The following is a 20,557-nucleotide window of genomic DNA, read 5'->3' on the forward strand; positions in this document are numbered from 1 at the left end:
GAATATGCTACTCAGTGATTATTATGAATAACTCACACTCAGCATTGAATAAGAGAAATACTGAAATGTATATCAATCATACTGAAATAAATATGGCCCTCACTGTAAATAATAAAGCAATCACTGAAAGACATACAATATTTGTCAAAAAGAGTGAGACATTTCTTGAAATTACTGACATATGCCAAGAAGAATATGACACACATTGGAATGAATATGACAGCTTGAAATGAATATAAGGTACTGAAATGAAAATGCATTATTCTGAAAGGAATATAGGGGGTTATTCTAACTTTGGAGGAGTGTTAATCCGTCCCAAAAGTGACGGTAAAGTGACGGATATACCACTAGCCGTATTACGAGTTCCATAGGATATAATGGACTCGTAATACGTCTGGTGGTAAATCCGTCACTTTTCCGTCACTTTTGGGACGGATTAACACCTCCTCCAAAGTTGGAATAACCCCCATAATGTGCAATGAACATCACATTTATAAAAAAATTAATATGGTTTGCATTGAAAGTAATATGATACACATTGACATGATTATAATATGTGTTGCAATTGGTATGAGTCATGTTAAAATCAATATCATGCGTTAATATGAATGAGACATCTACTGAAAGGAATATGACACATGCTAAGATGAATATGACATGAAATGAATATGAGCCCTTTTGAAATTAATTCAACTTGGCTTAAACTGAATTTGACACATGCTGACATTAAAATGAAGCTTGTCAAAATGAATGTTATGCTTTGAAGTCAATATGATACACAGCGACATGAATATTGCATATATTGAAATACATTTGACCTATGTTGAAATGGATATGACCCATATTAAAATTATAATGTCAAGTGTTAAGATGAATATAACATCCACTGTCATGAATATGCCATTCATTTAAAGCAATATGACACATGTTAAGATTTATATGGACTATTTTCAAATGAATATGATATCTGATGAAGTTGAAATGACCCATATCAAAATTAATATGACATTCATTAAAATAAATATGACACTTATTAAAATGGATATGAAACTATATGAGATAAATATAGCATGCGTTGAAATGAATAAAGCACATATCGAAATGAACACAAGCCATGTGTAAATAAAATGCTCACTCTTTAAATATGGCTTGCCTTGAATCGATGTTGATTTGCTTTAAAATTAACAATACATATTGAAATTAACATTACATATTCTGAAAGGATATGATATGAACACAAAATAATTAAGCAAAATAAATATATGCTTTCGACTATGTGCTACATTTAGTTTTTGCCAGCTTTTGGACTCTGAGCACTTTACCACTGTTGACCAGTGCTAAAGTGCCAGTGCTCTCTGTCTAAATTGACCTGATGATTAGTTTATCCATGATTGGCATAGTTGTTTTACCCATAAATCCCTAGTATAGTGCAACATGTGTGCCCTGGACCTGTAAATCAAATGGTACCAATGGCCTGCAGCACTGATTGTGCCACCCACATGAGTAGCCCTGTAAACATGTTTTAGACCTGCTACTGCAGTGTCTGTGTGTGCAGTTTTAAACTGCCATTTCAACCTGACAAGTGCACCCACTTGCCAGGCCCAAGCCTTCCCTTTTACTAGATGCAAGGTACCCCTAAGGTAGGCCCAAGGCAGCCCCATGGGCAGGGTGCAGTGTATTTAAAAGGTAGGACATATACTGGGGTATTTTACATGTCCTGATAATGACATACTGCTGTAGGAAAGTATCATCTTCCTTGGCATGTTACCCCCATTTTTACCTGTATATCAGTATGTTTTTGCCTGTCTCACTGGGATCCTGCTGGCTAGGACCCCAGTGCTCATAGTTTATGGCCTAATGTGTGTGTCTGTATAGTGCTTGACTGTGTCACTGAGGCTCTGCTAATCAGAACCTCAGTGCTTATGCTCTCTCTGCTTTTAACTTTGTCACTGTAGGCTAGTGACTTCATTTACTAATTTCAATTGGCACACTGGACCCCCCTTATAAGTCCCTAGTATATGGTACCTAGGTACCCAGTGCATTGGGGTACCCAGAGATCCATATGGGCTGCAGCATTTCTTTTGCCACCCACAGGGAGCTCAGACAAACCTTTGCACAGGCCTGCCATTGCAGCCTGGTGAAATAGTGCACACACTATTTCACAGCCATTTTCACTGCACTTAAGTAACTTATAAGTCACCTATATGTCTAACCTTCACTTGCTGTAGGTTAGGTGCAAAGTTACTAAGTGTGAGGGCACCGTTGCACTAGCAAAGGTGCCCCCACACAGTCCAGGGCCAAATCCCCAGACTTTGTGAGTGCGGGGCCACCATTATACACGTGCACTACATATAGGTCAATACCTATATGTAGCTTAACAATGGTAACTCCGAATATGGCCATGGAAGGTGTCTAGGATCATGGAATTGTCCCCTCATTCCAAATCTGGTATTGGGGGGCCAATGCCATGCATCCTGGGGGCTCCACCATGGGCCCCTGGTACTGCCAAACCAGCTATCTGAGACTTGCACTACAGCTACAACTGCTGCCACCTCACAGACAGGGTTCTGCCCTCCTGGGGTCTGAGAATCCCAGTCCCAGGAAGGCAGAACAGAGCATTTCCTTTGGAGGGAGGATGTTACGCCCTCTTCCTTTGGAAATAGGTGTTACAGGCTTGGGAGGGGTAGCCTCCCAGAGCCTCTGGAAATGCTTTACAGGGCCCAGATGACTGAATTGGATTATGGCTGAATTGGATTGTTGATCTACAGATTTATTTTCTACATCGATCTGTAATGGATCAGTAAATCACATGTGGATCTTCCATATTGGATGACAAGAACTTTCAGTGCAACGAACCAATAAATTGGACATTATTTGGTTAATGATGAACTTATTGCAACATGAGTCTTGAACATTGCCAAAAAAGTAAACACCAGGCTGTGATTAAGTCATAGGTCTTGGGACAAATGTGTGGTCCTTTTTTTTTGTTTACCTTTGACTTGGCTTCATTATATATTTTTTTTGTGGTTTTTCACAAATTATTTGTTGTATACATGCATATTTAATTGATATGTTTGGTATTAAAAATATTGTAACAATACAGTCTTGGACACATCATACACCATTGCTTTACAGTGTAGGTCTACTTTTCTCCTAAATCACAATATGTCCATCTATCAAATTTTTCAACAGTATTATGGATTCCATGTATTAAGCTAGAAATTGTAATCCCTTTCACTTGTTTAGGTGTACTCCATTCCTAATTTGAGTTATAAGTTGTTGGGACAAGTTCTCTTGTTCCAGAATACATGTTTGACAACAGGCATGTTCAGAATGTATTGAGCACCACTACTACACTCTACACTAATGGGAATGTGAGGCCATAGAACAAGGTTTTCTGTTGTCATGTTAGCTAAAGGGCACAGATGGTGCCCTCCTTGCATAAGCTAGTCTACACCGGTTCAGGAACCCCCTGTCCCTGCTCTGGTGCGAAACTGGACAATGGGAAGGGGAGTGACCACTCCCCTGTCAATCACCACTCCAGGGGTGGTGCCCAGAGCTCCTGCATTGTCTCCCTTGCGTTAGCCATCTTGTTTTCCATGGTGTGGGGACACTCTGGAGATCTCTGAGTGGCCAGTGCCAACAGGTGACGTCAGAGACCCCTCCTGATAGGTACATGCCTCGGTAGGTAGCCAATACCCCTCTCAGGGTTACTTAGGGTCTCTCCTGTGGGTTCCTCTTCAGATTTGGCTTGCACATTTCCACCAGGAATCCTCTGCAACTTCTGCTTCATCCTCCGACCTTGGGTCAACCGCAGACTGCTCTAGGAACCTCTGAAACTGCAACAAAGTATCCAGAAAGGCTACTGCGACTCTACAACTTTAGCCAGCAAGTGCAACTGTTTCCATGGTGTGCACCCTGTCTTCACCCTGCACCAGAAGGACCAAAGAAATCTCCTGTGGAGTGACAGAGTCACTTCCCTGCTCCAGCAGGCACCTTCTAAGACTACAACAGATTCTCTGGGACTCCTCTCCTGATGACAAGCGTGCTCCTTGGAGCCCAGGTGGTGGACCCCTTTCACACAGACTGTCCTAAGGTCCAGCTGTCTAAATTTGGAGGAGGTAAGAGCTTGCCTTCCCAATTTGCAACAGTACCCCTGTGCACCACATCATCTTCACCTCCTGAGGCCTCTGTGCACTATTTGCAAGAATCCTTCATGCACAGCCTGGCCCAGGTCCCTTGCAGTCTATCTTGTGACACTCAACTCGGTGAGTTGTTCTCCGGCGGCGTGGGACCTTCTTTTGTAGTGCTGCAGCAACCGGAATTTGCACCTTCTTTGTCCCCTTGTCCTGGGACCTCTGTGGGTGCTGCCTGGTCATCTGTGGGTTCCCTCCAGTGTTGGGAGCCCTCTCTGCCTCCTCAGTCTGAGTTGAGACGCCCAGGTCCTTCCTGGGTCCAGGAAGTGCCATTTTGACACAATCCGCGACATTGCTTGAAACAAGGCTTGTTGGACTAATTCAGCGCTACAACTCACCTGCATCCAACATCTCCATGTGGGACATCCTTTGCATCATGCAGGAACCCACAGCCATCTTCTTTGGTGCTCTTCTGCAGACTTCTTCCAACCGGAGAATCCTCTTTTGCACCATCTTCTAGGTTGGCAGGGGCTCATGTCCTTCCTGGAATCTTCTGCAACTTCTGGACTTGGTCTCCTCTCTTTACAGGTCTTGCTTGGTTCTTGCAATACCTCTATTCACGACTTTTAGTGTGTCCTAAGGAAAATTGCAGTACTTTACTCCTACTTTCCTGGGCTCTTGGGTGGGGTATTTTACCAACCTTTGTGGTTGTCATACACTCCCAGTGCCCCTCTACACACTACACTTGCCTAAGGGGGAATTCGTGATTTGCATTCCACTTTCTTAATATATGGTTTGTGCTGCCCCAAGGCCCATTTCTTCCTATTGCATTCTATGGTATTTTCTATTAATTGCACTATCCTATAACTATTTACTTACCTGATTTTGGTGTCTAGAGTATATATTGTGTATAATTACCTCCAGAAGGAGTATTTCCTCTAAGATAATTTTGGTCTTGTGTCACTAAAATAAAGTACCTTTATTTTTGGTAACACTGAGTATTGTCTTTTATTGTGTATAAGTACTGTGTAACTATAAGTAGTATTGCAGGAGCTTTGCATGTCTCCAAGTTCAGCCTAAGCTGCTCTGTTACAGCTACCTCTATCAGCCTAAGCTGCTAGAACACTACTACATTTCACTGATAAGGGATAACTGGACCTGGTATAAGGTGTAAGTACCTAAGGTACCCACTACAAGCCAGGCCAGCCTCCTACCACAGCTCACAACCCACAGCCCCACACACCTCAGTCACCATACCCCCAGACACCACCCGAACCCCCACAGACACAACCACCACATTTGCAGTTGTTTTTTAATATCTGACTTTGTGGAAAGTGTTGGTCACCCAAGACAAGGGTAGATGATCACTGTATGGATATGTTGGTGTTGATCCAATTGGGGTGTCATTGCATAGTGTTGTGCTTGCTAGGGTAAGTATTTAATCTTGTGTTGGCCAATGTCAACATGTATGGTGTAGATTTGTCCCCTGATATAGATTGTACTTTCGTCTCATGTGCGGGAGGTAGAGTTTTTTTTGTCCACACATGGAGGGTGTTAAATTGTGGTAGCTTCCTTTGGATTTGACTGACCATGTGTCCACTTTGATGTGTGTACCTTACAGCTACATCATCTAGATGTCTGGATCATGCTGTTGCCATTGTATGTGCTTTCTTGACTTGCACTTACACATTTGGCAGCTAAGCAGATCACTTGGCTCAAATATTTTTTGTCCCTGAGATACATGATGGGTCAGTTCCTATGCAAATGCTGTTTTAGGGGCATGTGCAAAGTGAAATGTGTCCATGAATGGTCCTGATGTCCCCATCACTATTATGCAGGTATTGTTTGCATTCTGAGCTTTGGATATTCGTTTCACAACCTATTGTGCATCCCATTGACCTTCCATTATGTTGCAATGTGAGTGCTGTGTGGGTCCATCGATGAGCAGCACCTGCGGCAGGACATAATGTTGCCATCCGAAACACCGGCTCCGTCAGCCTTTTTGGCCTGCCTCGCCACTGCGGTGGTCTGCGCTGCCTGGTGGTGCTGGCGGTACTGCAGCAGTCTTTCCCTTTGGGACTGCCAGCATCGTAATACTGTGGTCTGACTGCCAAGCAGATGGCGGTCACACCGCCGCCACAGTGGTGCATAAACCCCCAAACTCGTAATGGGACCCTTTGAGAATATGTAACATTAATTTCAACATGTAATATTAATTTTAAAGCAAATCCACATAAGTTCAGAGCAAGCCATATTCATTTAAACAACAGTCATATTCATTTGAACATGGCTTGTGTTCATTTCAATATTTGCCTAATTCATTTCAAAGCATGTTACATTTATCTCACAGTTTCATTTTCATTTCAAAAAGTGTGATATTCATGTTACAGAATGTCACATAACTTTTGATGTGGGCCATATTAATTTAATCAGGCGTCATATTCATTTCAAAGTGGCTCATATTCATCTTAACATGTGTCATATTCCTTTCTATGAATGTCATTCATTTCAATGGATGTCATATTCACCTTAACACCTGTCATAATAATTTTAACACAGGTCATATCCATTTCAACATAGGTCATATTAATTTCAATATATGCAGTATTTATTTTGCTGTGTATCATATCAATTTCAAAGCACAACATATTCATTTTGACAAGTTTCATTTTAATTTCAGCATGGGTCATATTCACTTTAAGACATGTTGAATTCATTTCGGTGGAGCTCATATTTGTTTCAATGCATGTCATATTCATCTTAGCATGTGTCATATTTCTTTCAACGGATGCTGCATTCATATTAACACATCTTAATTTTAACATGAATCATATCCATTGCAACATATATTGTAATCATGTCAATGTATATCATATCGCTTTCAATGCAAGCCTTATTCATTGTGATAAATGTCATGATAATTTTAACGTTATTCGTATTAATTTTAAAACATGTCAAATTCATTTCAATGTAGGTCATATTAATTTCAACGTAGGTCATATTCCTTTTAACACGTGTTATATTCTTTTCAATCAATGTTAAGTTTATTTCAGTGGTTGTCATATTCATATTAACACTTGTCATATTCATTTTCAGATGCAACTTATAAATTTTAACACATATCGTATTAATTTGAATGTGTATCATATTAGTTTGAATATGTGTCATATTAATTTGAAGGCGTGCCATATTGATTTTAACAAATCTCATGTGAATTTCAGCTGTGGTCATACTCATTTGAAGACATGTCAACTTCAATTCAATGGGGTTGCATTAATTTCAACACAAGCCATATTCATTTTCAATCATCTCCTATTCATTTCTGTGTCTCTCATATTCATTGCCGTCTCAGTAATATTCATATAAACACAATTCAAATTCATTGCAACATGTTTAATGTTAATTTCAATGTACATTGTATTAGTTTCAAAGTGCATTGTTTTCTTTTCAGAATATAATATATTCATTTCAATACTTTATATTATTTTCAATCTGCCATATTAATTTAAATGTATGTCATATTTCTTTTGGGATAAGTCAATCATTTCACGAAATGCCCCATTCTTTTTGGTGAATATTGTATTTGTTTCAGTGATTGCTTTATTGTTTACAGTGAGGGCCATACTAATTTCAGTATGATTTATATATATTTCAGTATATTTCTTATTCAATTTGGTGTGTGTGTTATTCATATTAATCACCAAGTAGCATATTCATTCTGCCAGGTTTCATATTTGTTTTGGTTCAATTCAGATTCACTTTGCCAGGTATCATAATTATTTTGACACATAGTACATTCATTCTGGTGTGTGTCATATTCATTTTACAGCGTGCTATGCATTTCAGGAGGTATCCAATATGGGGGGGCTGTAATTTTGACATGAACGGCTTCCCATAGAGGAGGACATGAACCTGGCAATGTTGCATTCATTGATATTGGCTTCAGTACGTGGGGAAAGCTAACTCGTTCTTTGTCCAAACATTCACAGTAAGAGAAGCATAAATCGTCAGTTATTGCTTGGGCCAACTTCAAAAGATTACAGCAGCCTACAAACCATCAGCGGTCAGTTTCTTTCATACTAGTAAGAGGTGCCGAGCGTGAAATTGAGGAGAGCAGACAACATGTGGAGCAGCTGCTTAAGCCAGTATGTTTCTTGGTTTGTCAAGGGTGGATGACACTGAGCATTCTCACAATAGGGGAAATGTCATTGAATTGTTAGAGATGATTTCTTATAAAGATGAGAGGTTAAAAGAATAAGGCCCTCATTCTGACCCTGGCGGATTGAATCCGCCAGGGCCGAGGGCAGCGAATGCACCGCCAACAGGCTGGCGGTGCATTCATGGGCATTCTGACCGCGGCGGTAACGCCGCGGTCAGAAACGGGAAACCAGTGGTCTCCCGCCGGTTTCCCGCTGCCCATGGGAATCCTCCATGGCGGCGCAGCAAGCTGCGCCGCCATGGGGATTCCGACCCCCTTCCCGCCAGCCTGGTTCTGGCGGTTTACACCGCCAGAACCTGGCTGGCGGGAACGGGTGTCGTGGGGCCCCTGGGGGCCCCTGCAGTGCCCATGCCAATGGCATGGGCACTGCAGGGGCCCCCTAACAGGGCCCCACATTGCTTTTCAGTGTCTGCTTAGCAGACACTGAAAAGCGCAACGGGTGCCACAGCACCCGTCGCACACCTTCCACTCCGCCGGCTCCATTCGGAGCCGGCATCCTCGTGGAAGGCGCTTTCCCGCTGGGCCGGCGGGCGATCTTTTGCAGATCGCCCGCCGGCCCAGCGGGAAAGTTGAAATGCCCCCGCGGTCTTCTGACCGCGGGGCGGTGTTTGGGCGGTTTCCGCCCGGCGGGCGGCGTCCGCCGCCCGTCCGGGTCGGAATGAGGCCCTAAATGTCCAAGAGGTATGGGCACTATAACTCTCCTGATTACCAAAATTACATGACATCTGTGGTGGCAGCACTTGTCCGTGAGCGCATTGTCAAAAAAGTGACAAAATATTTTGCGGTGCTAGTTGATGAAACCAAAGACGTCTCATATAAAGAGCGGTTCAGTTTTATTATCCACTTTGTTGATGGAAATGTTCAAGAGAATGCAGTAGGGTGTTAGCATATGGAGACGTTAGCTGCCTCCAGCCTTGCTGCAACCATTGTTGAAGCAGTACAGAAAGCCAGGCCTGACTGGAAGTAATGTGTTGCACAGTGAAACGATGGTGCATCTGTTATGAGTGGCGTTAGTGTAAACAGAAACTAACATACAACCAGTAAAACATTTCTTTTCAGCACTGCAAGCAGTTTATGTTTTTCTTTTACAACATTCACAGAGGCATGAGCTCTTTGGGAAAGCTCAGAAAGAGAGTAGTCTGTATGTTATCGAGCTAGAAAGTCTCTGAGGTACGAGGTGGTTTTACTGGCCCTCCTGTGTTATGCGAACACAGATAGGATTTGAGGCTATTATTGTTCTCCATGTAATAGAATCACAACAACGTGACAATGACGCAAGTTTAGAAGCCAAAGGAATTCTTAAGAACCTTGAAAGCTTTGGTTTCTTACTTACACTGCAGTGTATGGAACTCCTTCTCCGAAAAATTCCCATCTATCTGAAAAACTACAGAGAAAATACCTTGACTTGACGAGACCATGTAACCTAATTAAGTCAACGAGAAGTGATTTAGTGAAACTCTGCAAGACAGTCAATGGGCAAAATTGTTATGTCAGGCTAAGAACTTAACAGATCACTATGGAATTGAGATTCAAGAAAAATCTAATCCAAGGGGTCTACCTGTGAGACCTCATAAATTGAGTAAGAAATGTACAGATTATTTTGTCAGTACCTCTGTAGGGAAAACATCCGGACATTTTGATGTCTCACAATGTCGAACTCCACTGTCTGAGTATGTAAAGCAGAAGGTTTATTTCTCAAACATTGGATAGATTTGTAAATGGGGTTGAAACTCGATTTACAAACAACATGGGTCTCGTGTCTGCTGTCGGAATGCTCAGTCTAAAAGTTGAACATTTTTTTGGAATTTTCCTCTCCACTAATTATTTTTGATAAATATCCAGAGGCCGCAGTAGACCAAAGTCTTCTACAATGCGAACTGGAAACTGCAAAATTGTTTCTTTTTAGACAAAAATTTACTGGTATTCACACTAGTAGGCAGTATCTCATGTATCTACCAGGAGCATTTCCTCAGGTTTGGATCTTTTAAATCGAGTTCTCACATTACCTATTACTACTGATACAAATGAGAGATTCTTCTCATGTATGAAAAGGGTGAACATTATTTGCACAGTGAGGGCCATATGTACGAACACATTTTCCTATAGACACAGAATGGGCAAAACAGCTTGCTACATCTGGCCCTAAATGTGTAGACAAGAGACCCTTAGTGATTCATGAATAATGACTTATGAACCTAGTGAGTTTAAGCAGCTAAATTTGAATTAAGTCATCAACAGATTTGCTGACATGCACCACCGGAGATATCCTCTTAAAAATTAGCTGGTCCTTTGCCTTATCTAGAAAAGCAGCCTCTCACTTTGTATTCTATCTCACCTTCTCATGAAGGCAATCAAGCAGCATCAGTAGTGCTGCAACCAGTGATACTCCAAGTGAATATTTAAACCACATGTAATACTCTGCCAGCCAACCACTGTTATCGTCTTTGATTTCCATAGCTGCAACAGTTGCTTTTGAGTTTGTTTCCTTTCACATTGAAGCAAAAGCCACCTGAAGATATCTGCTGGTGATGGCAGATGTCAGTACCCTATGCAGGGGCAAGAAGACAGCAGCCACCACACTTCTTCAAAGCAGCAACTTGCTATCCATTCAGTTTCTTTCTGTCACAGTGGATATTCAGCCTTCTCTTCACATCAGCTTGTCATGTGTCGAAATATGGAAACAGTATTACAAAGCACCATTAGCCACCCTGATTTCCTGTAGCCAAGCACTTGCTGTCCATCTATTTGTTCTCTCAAGACTGTCAATTATTAGTACAGCAACTATTCTTTGTACCAGCCAGGATCATATTCAGAGATCTATATACCGTATCTGTGGCACTGTCAACCTATTATGGATTTCATATTAGCTGATCATCAGCTTACCCTCTACATAGGAGGATGCCCCAGTCATCACTAGAACCAGATGCTACTCATTCCAGCTGACAGAATTCTAGATGGATACAAGTGAACTGCTGGCCTCTTTTGATGCACCCAGTCTGTGCCTTCTTTTCAAGGAACCTGAGCTACAGCATCTCTTCTTGTCCGTAATGCAATATCAACATGACGGCCAGTATTTTCATCCATTTAATTAAATCTGCCCTCATTTTAACACTCTCTAAAAATACTAATGCAGAGCAAGCATAATATTGATCAACACAAGTACTGTACCAGTGATATGCATGTTTTCTGTAGAAGAAATTAATGATAGTAAACCTGGAAAGGTGAAATGGCTGCACAAGTTAGAGGTGTTTATACTATGTCATTGAATGGAAGATTGTAGGCGAACATGACCTGCATTAAATAGCACTTTCCAAGACTGAGATTTAATTTCATAGTACTCTTGGTTTCTAAAACAAATGATAAAGTGAACTTATTTTGAACATTATAGGCCCATCAACCTTCCCATTTTATAATGTATTTGATATTGATAACTGCTGATTTCAACCTGACTAGCCTATTTTCAATTGCTGTACACTATTTGATACAGTATTAATCAACACTATTTTATCTTAATTGCATATCTGAAGATACTTCCTAAAACAATGTATGTAGCTGCATTTTCAATAGGATTTGAATTAGGTCTGTTTATAGGGTACTTCTTTTGCATCTGTTGAGATTTTCCAGCCTCTATGGGTGATGTAACTAACCGGAAGTTACATGCATCATTCCCTGTGATAGCACCAAGCTAAAGGTCATGCAAAAGTTTACAATAAGTATTGCACACATGTACAAATTGCAATAAAACAATACATCAGTCACCGAATAATGATTAAAAAAACTAATATTTTATCCAAAATAATGTCCTTTCTTAAGTTAGAAACACAGTTTATTCCAAATGAAATTAAGCAGTCCAAAGATCCATATGTATATCCTTGTGAAAGTAAAGTTCCAATTTAAACAATCTCTGATCCAAGAATTTCAAATCATTTCAAGTTCCACTTGATAATCCGAACATATTCCCATATATAATGTCCAAAAATGATTTCATTAAAATGTATTCCCTTGCTTGTCTGTCAACACGTGTTTCATCCGGGGAGTGCCCCTGGATTTCTTCAGGACCTCCTAAAACAATATTCCCATAAATAATATGTCAATATACAGTTTATTAATTACGTTCCTGATCTCATTATTAGTGATACATATACATCTCCATGACAAACAATGGGAAACGTGCCAAATATTCTTCCATAGCACTCAGTGATGTCACAACATGTAAAAATGATCTTACTAATAATTAATATAAGGATTGTGCTGTGTGTCAAGCATGCTCAGCCAAGAGAAACAACCACCGCAATAGTGATATATTTACTAAACCCCATACACCTCCTCAAATGTAGACCAAAATGTCCATCTGAGTGAATTATAAAAAGTGTATACCTTCGAAATAGACTTAGATTGTTTATCCAACTATTTAGAAAACCCGATATTCTAAGATACTTCAATATGTATCCATACACTTTAGCTGAAAAACAAATAAATGTTTGTAGATATTAAATATCCCTAATACTCTTCACTGATTTAACAAGATATGTCAATTAAGTCCTCCAAACTACTCACCTATGTCAGATTAATGTTGCTTACATTATGTATGTATTAGTTCTTCGTAGTAATAATCGCGTCTCCTATGACAAGTACCCAAAATACCAAAGTGAATAATCTTTAACTACAAACTACTCCACTCAAACAACAGCGTGATGCTGAAAACGTGTCTTACCTACTGCTGGGGGTCGCGTAACTAGGCGAGTACGCCCAGGGTCGGCTATCAGAGCTGACACTCTGCAAAACGCCATATTTGAGAGTCCCGGTCCCAGTTGTAATGGAAAACGGACTAGACGTACTCGCGTCCGTATTCAAATGCTATAGAAATAGAAGACAGACTGTCTCTATTTCGTATACCTCACTCTTGATCCCATATAAAACAAAAATCCTCTATCAAGTATGAGACAGCCTTTCCATTATTTGAAAATATAAATAGATCTTCAATGGCAGAATAAATATAAGATTCTCCTTTATAGTAATTACGGCCGTGAGTCCTATGTATTGACCTAATATTGAGTTGACCGAACCCTATATTGTTCCAGCAGGTTCCTATTGTATTAAACATATCAATAGAGATACACTCACTTATATATAATTCAAATACAAAACTAACCACTCTTCAAATAGAGGTTCCAAATGGATGTGAAAAGATAAAGAAATATTTAAAAATTGGGAAAAAGTTAATGGAACTAAAACAATTAAATTTTCTTAAGGACGCTACATTTTAAATCTACCTATTTACAAACTTCCAAAATCTGAAAATTTGAACCGTTTCCACTCGTTAAATTCCAAAATTTGACTAATGGGCTGCCACCCATCCTAATAGTTTCATTTCTAATGCATAGTCTCCTAAACCCAATTAAAAGAAAATTAAATCTCTTGTATAAGTCTTGCTGTTAGTTATTCTTCAATCCACAATCCTATAGTAAATAAACTCCATATTTAATATTATTAATTATGTTAGATAATCCTTAAGTCACTAACCCTATTACTGCTCTATTTATCACCAAGAAAATATTCCAACTGGGACCGGGGTTCTCAAATATGGCGTTTTGCAGAGTCTCAGCTTTGATAGCCGACCTTGGGCGTACTCGCCTAGTTACGGGACCCCCAGCAGTAGGTAAGACACGTTTTCAGCATCACGCTGTTGTTTGAGTGGAGTAGTTTGTAGTTAAAGATTATTTACTTTGGTATTTTGGGTACTTGTCATAGGAGATGCGATTATTGATACGAAGAACTAATACATACATAGTATAAGCAACATTAATCTGACATAGATGAGTAGTTTGAAAGACTTAATTAACATATCTTGTTAAATCAGTGAAGAGTATTAGGGATATTTAATATCTACGAACATTTATTTGTTTTTCAGCTAAAGTGTATGGACACATATTGAAGTATCTTAGAATATCGGGTTTTCTAAATAGTTGGATAAACAATCTAAGTCTATTTGGAAGGTATACACTTTTTATAATTCACTCAGGTGGACGTTTTGGTCTACATTTGAGGAGGTGTATGGGGTTTAGTAAATATATCACTATTGTGGTGGTTGTTTCTCTTGGCTGAGCATGCTTGACACACAGCACAATCCTTATAATAATTATTAGTAAGATGATTTTCACATGTTGTGACATCACTGAGTGCTATGGAAGAATATTTGGCACGGTTCCCATTGTTTGTCACGGAGATGTATATGTATCACTAATAATGAGATCAGGAATGTAATTGATAAACTGTATATTGACATATTATTTATGGGAATATTGTTTTAGGAGGTCCTGAAGAAATCCAGGGGCACTCCCCAGATGAAACACGTGTTGACGGACAAGCAAGTGAATACATTTTGAATTAAATAATTTTTGGACATTATATATGGGAATATGTTCGGATTATCAAGTGGAACTTGAAATGATTTGAAATTCTTGGATCAGAGATTGTTTGAATTGGAACTTTACTTTCACGAGGATATACATATGGATCTTTGGACTGCTTTATTTCATTTGGAATAAACTGTGCTTCTAACTTAAGAAAGGACATTATTTTGGATAAAATATTATTTTTTGAATCATTATTCGGTGACTGATGTTTTGTTTTATTACAATTTGTACACGTGTGCAATACTTATTGTAAACTTTTGGATAACCAATTGTGTCATCGTGTGGGGTGTTTGGAGGGTGAAACCCTAGTATTTTGCACCGTGTAGTGTGTTATAATATGGGCTGTTTGATTTGAGGTCAGGAGCGCCTATTACTCTTTTTCACCCCCTTTCTTATATAAAGGTCATGCAATGTCGCTTCCTTTGATTTCAAGGGGTTCAAAGGTCATGTGTGTGATGTCACTTCCTGTGATGTCATCAGGTCAAATGCCTTACGGTGTCTCTTTCCTGTGACATCTTCAGACTGGGTCAAAGGACAGGTGATGTCACTTCCTGCAGTGCCACCAGGGCAAAATTTGTGTGATGTCGCTTACTGCGACATCCAGCGGGGGTCACATGGCATGTGAAGTCACTTCTACTACCCCGGGCATTTTGATGAATCGATGTCCGTGGCTGCAACAAGGGTTTACCCACAAACCCACTCATGTTAGTGGATGATCTGCCTAGTTAGCCCCGGTAGAGGGCCATCTGCCATACTTAGAGAATCCCAACTGCCTTGAAACCATCTCTATGCCTTCAGTGCATCTGCCACTATGGCAGAAGCACTGAAAGCAAAGCAGAGTACCTGGCAGCCACTCTTGAAATTCTTTTTCGTTTTACTGGAACTGACTCACTGACTGAAAAAAATGCTCCTGGGAAAACTTCCTGCATGTCAGGAGAATTGTTTCTTATGTGCCCCCCAAAAAATCTGTTGCTGTGACCCAGCAATCATGTGCAGATGAGCATGGGGTAAAGGACTTCAGTGAGATAAGGCTACACCAGTTCCACCGCCCCCTAAAAGAGGTTGGGGAATCGTGATGTTGACAGATGGAATATCTTTTATATTCTAAATAATGCCTATGACTGTAAACCCCAGAAGTCTGCTCCACACAACTTCAAAAATAAGCTTGAAACATTCACCTCACTAATGTATCTGTGAAGAGTTAGTTGAACTCTATTTGAAGTATGTTAGAGGTATTACTTGTGAGCCTTAGTTAGAAAACTGTCATTCAGTCAAATTGTTTAAGGTAATGAGTGATGGTTTATGTTTTTCATAAGACATTATCTAACTCATTGGGAGAAGCTCACAATGATTCCTTATTTACTCAAATTTATCTATTGAACAGGATTCATGTGTTCATGATGCCAGAGGAAACATATAGTTTGTAATGATCTTGTAAGACTAAACCATACAAATTCCTATTGCTAGGGTCTACAAATTAATGTAGTTCCATGGATAGAGCACATTCAATCTACTGCATCCTGTGTTTGGAGATGAAGAAGCAACACATGATTATTGTGCATGGCTTTCACTAGAAGCCATTATAGATTATCAGATAGCAATTCTGGTAATTCACTATTTTAGTATCAGATCAGCAAAAAACTGGGATCTGAAGACTTCAGTAGGGTGAAGGAATATTGACGGTGCCCTCACTCCTCCAACTGCTGCCTTCCCTGCAGATCTGCTGTAAATAGGTGATTCCAACTCACGCATGCAGCAGCTCTCACTGAACTGATATCAGAACAGCATCAGTTCCACGCACCTGCTTTGAAAGCAGAGAGCATGGCATCAAATCAGAATGAAGACTCAGAAAGTGATGGGTGAGAGTGTCAGGGCAGCAGGCATTTTTTGCATTAGGCTGGGAAGGGCACTATTGAAGATGGTTTGGGAGCATGGCAAAATGGCAGATTATTATTTGTATTTGGCCCTGGGGGAGAGGGGTGGCACAGCCGGCAGTGATAAGGAAGATGGCAGGAAGAAAGGTATTTTTTGTAATTGGGTCGGTTTCTGAACAGTATTGAAGAGGCTGGTGGGGGGCGGTGGCAGGGTACCTGTTTCTTTTTCGTAATTTGGGTGGGGTCGGGGGAGAAGATAGTGGTAAAGTAGTTGCCAGGACACCAGCCATGTTTAATGTTTAATGTACAGCAAGGAGTGAGGCTTTATGGGACACTCTCCTGCAAATTGGTACTCAAAAAACCCAGAATGGATTTCGGTGGCACAGTGTCTAGGGGCAATGTTAGGGTGAGAGAACTCAATTACTGAAGGTCCAACTACAAAAAATAAACATCAGGTATAAGAGTAACAATGTGCAAACCTTACCCATTGCAAACAGATAAGGCCCTGTAAGTAGATCCCAGCATTCCGAAGACCTCACACAGGAGCTAAAGATTGAAACCCCTGCTGCACCCAGAGAGAGTGGGCCTAGCCAAGGAGACAAACTGAAAAGGGGGTAACATATAGGAATCATCTTCGAAGGGAAATGGATCCAGAGAACAAAGAGGAACCGAATATTGAAGAAAAGAAAAAAGGCAATGGGTTGAACAAGAGGGCAAGGTGCAAAGTGAGTGAAAACTATTGCCAACAGCCAGGAGTCACAAACACGGCAGTTGCCACACAAGACCATACTTGGTTGGCCGTTATTGACCCAAAGTGTGCCAGGTTGTGCTGGTTCTATTTTGGCTGGGGTTGTGCACCTGTCTCGGAAATGCATGTTTTCCACTGTCATGTGAGCCATATCCTCCAAGTTCCCTCTCTCTTGTGCCCAAATGTGTCTTGTGGCCTGACAGTTGCTCCCCATGACTCTATCCTTGCACAGCTCTTCAAATGAGCAGGTGATGAGTTTGTGATTGGTAAAAAGTATAACATTGCATGTAAACAGTTTTCCAAATGACATAACAGACAACTTGAGTTTCACTCTAGTTGTATTGATTTCACTCTGAACGTCTTGGTGGAAAACTATCCCAGCACTTAGAGCCAGCAATTCATAATTCTACATGCTTGATTTTCAAGGCTCTCTGTTTTGGTAGGCTGTAATCCCTAAACCTATTTGGCTAAAATGCTTCTATCTTCTCCCAGTCAAAATCACTTGTTGGTCATGCCTTTTATTTCAGATATCTTCCTACGCAAAATAAATGTCCAATTATATTAAAACTCGGTGTTCAATCAGAGTCTTTTCAACCTAAATACAGTCATACTCATTAACAAGAGGAGAGTTTACCCACAATACGTATGCATTGCATTGCTATGTGTAAATGGAGATTACTTGTGCATTTACTGGAGAGAGAACACATTTTTTTCTGACATTGCTGAACAGACTGCACTTTCCTGCTAAGCTCATAATTAAATCCAAAGACAATAGAGAAGAAAATCAGTTACCAAGCCTTTTGATATTTGCCACAAGAGCTATTGCACAAACCAATTGTTACCTGAAAGTTGACTCGCCATTCGGCGGAGGGTAACGGGAGATGTTTTGACTGGCCGTGATCCTCTTTCATGGACCAGGAATCCATCAAGTGTGTGTCTTTGTTCAGATTCCCGCAATCGACCGAGTGGGTTTTTTATGGAGAAATTTGGGGCATAACGCTCCAAAGGGTCATCCAGTGAGCTCACCTTGCCCTCTTCCCATAGCCGATACAACATGATAGTGGGGAAGATCTTGGAAAGACTAGCAATCCTGTCCAAAACAATAAGAATGCACTGTCAAATACTGCAACAAGCTTTGTGCTTTAGCGCAAACCTATATTACACAACTTGAATTGGATATTAAAGATAGGTATTAACCAACATAGTTCTCAGTCAAATACATTTTCCTAAAATACTTAATAACAATACTTCTATTTTAGCCATAAAAGGCAAACAATGTTGATTTAGGCTTTGACAGGGTGACCGAGGTCTTTCCACCACCTCCCTCACTGGACTACCACCTGCCCTATTTTGAGATCTACGCAGGCCTGGCAGAGGTCTCTGTGTCTTGAGGGGAGCCACCATTACACCTGCTCCTCTAAAGGCACGGAAAGTTTGCCAAGTGACCACAATGTTTTCCAAACTGGGAATTTGTTCTGCTTCGCAACTCCAGAATATGCCTGATGGTCCTGAACAGAAAATAGCACCTCGGACGATTCACTTTAAATAAGGCGGACAACCTAATGTACCTAAACTGAAGGCCTCAACTCCATCAGAATTTTGCTCTGGGATTTCTGAGGGGCGAATTAGCAGGGGCACATGAAGGTCTGTAACGCTAAATAGGAAGAGCAGCCCCTCAGTTTGGTGGACAGGGTACTCTACCAAGTTTGTAGCAGAGTATGTTTAGGGCACACTCTAAATATGGTTCATAGCCATTTGTCATAAATAAACCTGCTTGCCACATACAACGAGTTAAGGAGAACCTAATGCTCAGGCTTTGTTAGGTTAAGTAGTTTTGTATGTAAAGCACAGTCTAACTGGATGTGAGTTTGTTTTTAAGTCATACACTCAGAGTTCAGAGTTCAAGTTGAATGTTTAAGAAAAGCAGAAAAAGAATTGCGGTAGAGCTAATAATTGCTAAACAAAATGTTTAAGAAAAGCAGAAAAAGAATTGCGGTAGAGCTAATAATTGCTATACAAAAAAAGGTACACACTAATCGAAGTCTTTTTTATTTGAGGTGACACGTTACTAATTCTCTTCAAAGCCTGAGGATGTCACAGGCCAGATAGAAGGGGAAGAATAGGTAAAGGCGTCTATACCTCTTGGTCTTGCAGAGATATGCTCTACCTACGTTTTCTGTACAGGGAAGACTCCAGGGGTAAATCCTGTGAAGTCAGGTCTTGAGTTTGTAATGCAGTAAATTAATCCATGCAGTGTCCTTTCATAAACTGCTTGACGTGTATGCAACAACCGTGTAAATTTCAGTGAACACGGTAACAATTAAATATTACGTTTTCTCTTCGTTCATATGTAATTTCCAGTACTGTCCATGAATATGCTCTCTTCAATTTAAAGTTCTTGGAAGTGTACTTGAATCACAGATAATTGTTTCCAATTCAAGTACACATTTCCAATACCTTTTGGTCTTAGCTTAGCCTTTCATCATAGGTTTACTCATTTTTAAATAACGTTCATTTTGTGACTAAAAAAAACAAACCAACAATCTCCTGATTCTTTTACCCATAATTGCTCGAGAGTCTGTGATTTCATGTCTATACCAGAGCGTGCTCCTTATCATAGATCGGTAGCTGCACAAAGTGATTTTGTAGTTCTTTAACTGCAAGCCTATTCCATAGATTCAGTTACTCCTCTGAGGTAAAGTCGATTATGTCTTCTAATTCAATAAGGTCACTTTGCAATAAAGTCTTTTTATATCTACGGCTGCTGAGCTGCTACTTCTAATACTTAGGTTGACTATGTAGTATTTAGGTTGACTGATATTATGTCTTACCTCCTTGAAGTGGACAGATACAAATTATTTTTGTGTTCATGTAGTTTTTGGAGTAGATTGTCAATTCTACCTCCCCACCGGAGTTTCCCATGCTCTAATTAAAATAAGGGTAAAATTTTTTAGATGCAGTACCTCAGCTGGCTCCAATGGCACAAAGCTGAGGTGATGGACAATCTACTACAGAGCCATCAGGTCACAGTGGACTGACCTATCAAGAACTGGGCATCTTTCACTAGACTTCCATGTTTAGTCCTGAGCAGAGAAAATGCACAATGCCACCACCGCCAACTCAAGAATAAAATTCCCAGCATGACAGAGCACTGCATTTATGAT

General features: G+C 40.3%; 1 protein-coding gene across 4 annotated transcripts in view; it reads right to left on the reverse strand.

Moving 5' to 3' along the window:
* Positions 1 to 20,557, reverse strand: part of LACTBL1 (lactamase beta like 1) — a 694,216-nt gene that overhangs the window by 109,955 nt on the left and 563,704 nt on the right. For all 4 annotated transcript variants that reach the window (XM_069240319.1, XM_069240318.1, XM_069240321.1 and 1 more), the window contains one exon: positions 18,236 to 18,483. In XM_069240319.1, coding sequence (XP_069096420.1) covers positions 18,236 to 18,483 — 248 coding nt within the window. The remainder of the gene's footprint in view (positions 1 to 18,235; positions 18,484 to 20,557) is intronic.

Source organism: Pleurodeles waltl, chromosome 6 (assembly GCF_031143425.1).
Source record: "Pleurodeles waltl isolate 20211129_DDA chromosome 6, aPleWal1.hap1.20221129, whole genome shotgun sequence".
In the NCBI taxonomy this organism is placed as follows: domain Eukaryota; kingdom Metazoa; phylum Chordata; class Amphibia; order Caudata; family Salamandridae; genus Pleurodeles; species Pleurodeles waltl.